Source organism: Triticum dicoccoides, chromosome 3A (genome assembly GCF_002162155.2).
Source record: "Triticum dicoccoides isolate Atlit2015 ecotype Zavitan chromosome 3A, WEW_v2.0, whole genome shotgun sequence".
Taxonomy (NCBI): Eukaryota; Viridiplantae; Streptophyta; class Magnoliopsida; order Poales; family Poaceae; genus Triticum; species Triticum dicoccoides.
This window is the reverse complement of record NC_041384.1, coordinates 27050423-27056895: the sequence shown is the minus strand read 5'-3', so window position 1 is coordinate 27056895 and position 6473 is coordinate 27050423. Positions and strand designations below refer to the sequence as shown.

Below are 6473 nucleotides of genomic sequence, written 5' to 3'. Positions count from 1 at the left end.
CGTATGTATAGTACGTAGCGTCGACCAAGCACGGACGTAAGAGAGGACACTTCTCTCTATTAATTATAGCTAGCTAACACAATACATGAAACACCTAAATTAACCCCCCAAAACCCCCAACCCCCCCCTTTAAAAAAAAACAAAAACTCCAGCCACAGAAATGCTGACGCGTGGATGCCTATTGGGGCACCAACTGGGACCAAAGGGTCTCCTGCCTGGGCTCTGCGCACTGCCCATGTGGAGGCCCATCAGTCCCGATTCTGGATTGAACCGGGACTAAAGGTACAGGGCATTAGTACCGACACTTTAGTCCCGGTTCAGGAACCGGGACTAAAGGCCCTTACGAATCGGGACTATAGGCCCTTTTTCTACCAATGGAATGATGAACTCCCAGGATAAGGTGTCAAAGGCTTTGGAGATATCAATCTTCATAAGAACTGCAGGAGATTTCTTCCGATGCAGAATTCTCGCAGCATTGCAAACAAATTTGAAGTTCTCATGAATACTTACGGGGTCTGCTAGAGTTGCTCTGGCAGCCACAAAGCGGACATACGTCCTGAACCGACATGTTGCATTTCTTCAAAACATCGGTGGTAGGAAGTGAGTGGGGTGCAAGTCGCCATAGGAAAATTCTGACTTTCGAGGGCACCTTTAGTTTCCACAGTGAGCTCCAGGAATTTTCGTCCCTCTGTGCATTAGATGATCCACTTCGTCCTTCTAACCACTCCACCCGCTGTAGTTTTGTTTTGAGCAAGAACTTGTACGCAGAACAAACTGAAAACTTTGCCCTTCTTGCCCGGATACCAAGCCCAAAAATCTTCATTGTTATTAGTGCATGTGGGTATCTTCAAGATCGCGTTCACATCTATCGGCAAGAACATAGAACACACCAGTGTTTCATCCCATGTCGCCGTAGCTGGCGACAGCAGTTCAGACATCATTCTTGGTGGATATGCAACACGGGACGTCATCTGTCTCGGCGTGGTTTCCTTTGGGATCAGATGTCCGTCCAAATGTTCGTGGTTTGGCCATTGCCAATCCGACAAATTATCCCTTGCTTAAGCAAGTCTCACACCTCAAGGATTGCCCTCCAAATTTTAGAAGGCCTAGCCCCTAGTTCCGCATCGAGAATATTACTATTTGGAAAGAATTGTCTTGCTCTTGCATCACTCTCCAAGCGAGGTCTTTAAAACTGAGTTCTTCAAAATTTTGTGGACTTGTCATCACATTCTAAGAGACCCAAGCTGGTTTGCGCTCTCCTTGCTTGCAGCCCCACCAAAATTTCCGTATTATAGAATCTATATAATCGCATAAGCCCCTTGGGATCTTAAAGCAAGACATCGAATATACCGGGATTGCATGAGGCATGAATTTGATGAAGACATCTTTTCTACTTGTTGAGAGGCATTAGGTCATCCAACCCTTCGCCTCATCCCATACTCTGTCACTTAGGTATTTGAACATTCCTTCCTTTGTGTGCCCAACATTTGTTGGCACACTCAAGCACCTACCACTGAGAGATCATTAGGAACATGTAGGTAGCCTTTGGCAGCATTGCGAACTATCTTAGGACAGCCCCTACCGAAGAATATTGAGGACTTATCTCTGTTAATTTTTTGCCCTGAGGCCATGCAATATGCCTCCAATAGGTTTGATACCTCTTCCACTCTATTAACACTTACCCTGAAGACAACAGGTTGTCATCCATGAATAAAAGATGGTTCACCGTTGGGGCCGATGGTGTCACCTTAATGCCGCTGAGCTGGAACGACTGATCCTGAGATTTTAAGAGGCAAGAGAGGCCCTGTGCTGCTAACAAGAAACTCACGATGGGAATGTGCCAACGTGACCCATTGGGACACTGGTCAGGCCCATAATTTTAAGGCCGATGGGTCTTTTGGGTAGACTTCACTAAAAACTGGGCCAGAGGAGCCGGTCACCAGCAGGTTAACCCAAAGTCAGTTGCCAAAGGTTATAGTCCGCTGTTATAATGTGCATGCCTTTGCAAGGTTGTTACCCTTGTGCTTACATGAAAACTTCAAACTATTGACCAAGACTTTTTTGTTTCAAAGTTACAAATATGCTACCTTATGATGAGAACGATTCATGGTAAAATTATAAACCAGGGACATTCTTTGAACAAGTAAATTCTAAATATCTTAACTTACTAAAGATCCCAACAGCTGAATGATATGCTAGAAATAAAGTTTTTTTTGTAAATGCTACTTATTCTTGTGCTTTTTTAAGACAAACGCACAAAGTTTTATTGAACAGTTACAACGTTTACAGGAACGAACAAAAAATCATCAGGGTGGCCTAACCAAACATGATAATGTGTCTCCTTTGATTGCATCCACTGTCAGTTAGAGGCAACATAAATTTTGTGGATGTACAGATCCAATGCTCCATGTCCTTCCAGAGAATATAGAGAGGCCAGCAAGGACTAGGGCTGCGGTCCGGCCCATTCCCATCCTAAAATAAAACCAAGAGCGCCGTGCAAGTGCTGCCTACGCTACCCTGGGCTGCACCGCAGTTATCGCTCAGATCTAGCGTTACTGTTGAACACTCAATGGCGAAGTGGCGATATGTATCTTGCCTCCGCCTGCTGGCCGAGTGTTGCGGCAGAATGGCAACCTGTTGGCCATGCATGCATGCCACTATGTCGTTCGTTCGTGCATTTTCCACGGCACGTCAGGGTGCCACTACCAGTTCTCCTCCGAAGTTAGTTGGCAACTACCCTGAATGAAACTCCTAGACCGTCCGTGGCCATCAGGTGTGCCTTTGGCGCTTCCCATGTGACCAAAAACTTTGCTACTGCTCCTTTTCTGGCGGGGCAATGCTACACCTACGAAGGGCCTTACGTAATTGTTACGTGCTCCTTCCCCATGCTTCCATCCGTGCACACACTCCATCCTACGGCTGTCTTTTTCTTTTTTTTCTTTCTAATCTAATTATCTTCCCCTGAGCTTAAAAAATAATCATCTCCCTCCCTCCCCTGATTTTAAAGGGGTGGGGCCGGGCTTTATTTGATTTCAATCAAACCATGCCACGTATGCGGGAGCACGGATGGGCGCACGCCGGGAGAGCAGGCAAGTCTCGTCCGGGGGGGGGGAGGCAAAGAATTAGCGAAGGAAGGTTTACGTAGCCCTACATAGTCCTTTCGTAGGTGTAGGATTATTGTTTCTGGCGTCATGCAGATGCGGCGATAAGTTTTTGTTTTGTCCAACAGAATGTTACTACTAGCCAGTAGTAGTGGTTTGAGAACGGAACTTGCTAAAAAATGCTAGCCGTCCAACTGATGAAGTCAACACATTTGCTATTTTTCTTTTAAAGAAAACATTCGATCTATTTATCAATTGTCAAGGTAGCATAGAGAACATCAGAAGAAAAATATTGTATCTACATTTGTAAACCACCTAATAACAACTACAAACACTAGAGCAAGCCGAGCCCAAGGTGCACCAACAACATCGCCCCTCCTGCACAGTCGAAAAGTAGCTTCATATTTTTCCGCTTCATGAAGCTAATTCGATGAAGAAACTGTGGTACACAAGTTAGATAGGAGTACGTACGAGGGGATGACCACGGGATAAGAATGACACCTCAATTACGAACGATCTACACTACTTACTCTCTTCGTCTTTCATTTCATCTCATCAAAGTCAGCGCTAGATGCCATGTACGGACACAGAAACAAAGTCAACTAACACTTGTCGAGTTACATGCATCAACATCACGGTTTAATTAATTCAGGATGCCATGCAATATTTGGATTTCTGATGAACCAAGCAAGCATTTCCGGCCAGGTTCACATAGACAGAGGACGCACGGGTCACTCGTGCAGGGTTGGAGACGGCGGCTGGAGCTTGGCGTCGAGCACCTCGGAGCAGACGTTGCCCATGGCGCGGTAGAAGGCGGCGAGGCTGGCGAGCTGGGCGACAAACATCTTGGCCATGAGCGCCCGCGCCGCCGCCTCCCGCTCCTCGCTCACCTTGAGCCTGCTCATGTACCCGGACGCGTTCCGCACCGTCGCGCCCATCTGCTTCAGCCGCTTCTCCTGCTGCACGCTCAGCGCCGTGTTCGACTCAATGAACTCCGCGCCGGCGTCAAGGTCCCCGTCGCGGTGCTCCGCCGGCTGCCGCGCACCGGTGTTGTTGCCGAACACGTACGTGTTCTTGGCGAGCGAGACGCTCCGGACGATCACCTTGCGCTGCTTCTCCATTTCCTGGTTCAGTTTGTGCGGCGTGGTGACCGCGCTCCGGAGGTGCACTTGCGCGGCGGCCAGCTTCCCCTGGTATGCCACCACCGCGCGGACGAACTCCTGGTAGGCCTTGGCGCAGCCGGGGAAGTCGAACTCGTCGGAGCCCTCCTTGCGCATGCGCTCCGGGTGGAACTGGAGGCCCATGATGAACTTGCCCTCGCCGGGGTGATACGCTTCGGGGTCGTAGAATCCTTCGATCAGCCCGTCCGGCGCAAGCGCCATGGGCACGAACCGCTCCGCCAGGCGCCGCACGCCCTGGTGGTGGTAGCTGTTCACCATCAGCTGGTCGCCGTCGAGCAGCGAGTCCGCGAACCAGTCGTGCAGCGGCGTGCCGGGGAGCACGCGCACCGGGTGCCGGTGGCCGTCGTAGTTGGCGTAGTCCATGTGGCACACGGCTGCGTCGTCCTGGGGGTGGAGCTCTTGCTCCACGTCCTGGTAGAGAGAGCCACCGCAGGCGACGTTGAGCACCTGCGAGCCGCGGCAGATGCCGAGGAACGGGACGTTGCGCTCGAGGCAGCGGCGTGCGAGGAGGAGCTCGATGGAGTCCTTCTCGTGGTCCACGGCGGCGTCGCTCGGGTGGAGGCGCCTCACGGCCTCAAGCTGCTCCGGCGAGAGCGCGTCGCCTTCACCGTCGCCGTCGCGGCGGGCGTCGTAGAGGGAGGGGTCGATGTCCTCGCCCTCGCAGAGGAGCACGCCGTGGATGGGCTCGAAGGAGTCGAGCATGGCGTGCAGGCCGGCGACCCGCGGCACGATGACCGGCACCGCGCCGTAGCCCACAACCAGGTCCAGGTGGTACTCCCCTGCATCCATCAATGGAAACGTCAGAAATTGCAGCATTCTTCCAACGAAGCCAACACCTTTCCGGCATGGATAAAGTGATGAAACAAGAAACTCACCGACGAAGTCGACGAACTTGTTCTTGCGGACGGTGCGGCGGGAGACGATGAGCACGCGGGGGAGGTTTATATCAGGGGAGGGAGACATGGCTAGGGTAGCTACCTACCTCTTGCCTCGAAATTCTCAACCTTAACCGAAGGACTTGTGTGGAGGTTCGAGATCAATGGCCGGTCGGTGTGTTCTTGTTGGTTTTCCTGGATTTGTGTGGGGAAGATGCATCTGGATTGAGGTATTTATAGAAGGCGATCAGGATGATCAGGATGGAGGTAGCGCTGATGGATCGATCTTATCACGAAAATCATTTAATTCCAAAACTGGAGGGCATTACTACCATTTGGTAGTAGGAGTACTACTAGTAATTAACTTGCGGCAACCTCGTTACCTACGACGTGTGTGGGCAACCCCGTCTAGGCGCCGCGTGCAGACACCGGAGGTCAAAGGGGCCAAGCGCGATATTGCTACATGCACCCAAAAATAAGCATTTAAAAATATTGCTCTAGCTTGTCAGCATTGGTGATTGACGCATATCCAGCATTCCAGCACAGCATATGCTACGGATTGCTCCAATCTCTTCAGTCTTCATCCCACAATGACATAAAAATCAGTACTACTTATTTATCTGCCAGAAAGCCATGTCAACTTTGGGCTCTGTTTGGATTAGATGAAGTTTGAGTTTGCGTTCGGGTCGCTGCAGGTCTTATAGTCGCTAGGTGTTCTGCGTATCTGTATGTAATTTTTGTGGTTCTGCTATTTTTTGTACTGTCATGACAGATGATGAAAAGATTGAAAGTTTTCCTGGCAGAAAAAAAAACTGCTACTACAGCTTGCACCAACCTCTAGTCAGCCTCCGTCGCCACTGGGTGCTTAAACAATGGCTATGTCTCCAAAATTGTGCTAGGTAAATGCATTATCTCCGATGCGTTTCAACAGGCTATAAATATTCTAATATGCTAGGTCGTGATTTAACTGTCCGTATTAATATGATTATGTACATAAGTGTTTACCGAATAAATTTTTGCATGTGATTTACCTGCCAAAATAAATTTTAAGATTTTATTTGGTAAGCACTTATTGGCTTTATCAAAGGGAAAAATGATAAATCAATAGAAGGTGGGCCAAATAAGGTGGTTTTCGGAGGAAAAATAACTTTTGAAAAAACCATAGATAGGAGCGAAAAAATCAAAACAGAGAAAAAGAGGATAAGTACCTAAAGTTTAACGAAGGATACTATGGATGAAAAAAATGTTACTCCCTCCGATCCGTATTACCTGTCGCTGAAACGGATATTATTTTTAAGTATTTATAAGTAGAAGAG

General features: G+C 49.0%; 1 protein-coding gene across 1 annotated transcript; it reads right to left on the bottom strand.

Moving 5' to 3' along the window:
• Positions 1–3470: 3470 nt before the first annotated feature.
• On the bottom strand, positions 3471–5335 carry LOC119271068 (putative glutamine amidotransferase GAT1_2.1). The gene is made up of 2 exons (XM_037553030.1): positions 5158–5335; positions 3471–5061 (listed from the first exon to the last, which is right to left on the bottom strand). The coding sequence occupies exons 1-2, from the start codon at positions 5243–5245 to the stop codon at positions 3833–3835; spliced, it is 1317 nt and encodes a 438-aa protein (XP_037408927.1). The 5' UTR covers positions 5246–5335; the 3' UTR covers positions 3471–3832.
• Positions 5336–6473: the final 1138 nt, after the last annotated feature.

What these genes read in the sequence shown, in the direction of transcription:
- LOC119271068 (XM_037553030.1), bottom strand. Translation starts at nt 5,245, where the DNA reads ATGTCTCCCTCCCCTGATATAAACCTCCCCCGCGTGCTCATCGTCTCC. An exon ending in CAAGTTCGTCGACTTCGTCG is followed by an intron (nt 5,062 to 5,157) that starts GTGAGTTTCTTG and finishes TGATGGATGCAG; the next exon opens with GGGAGTACCACCTGGACCTG.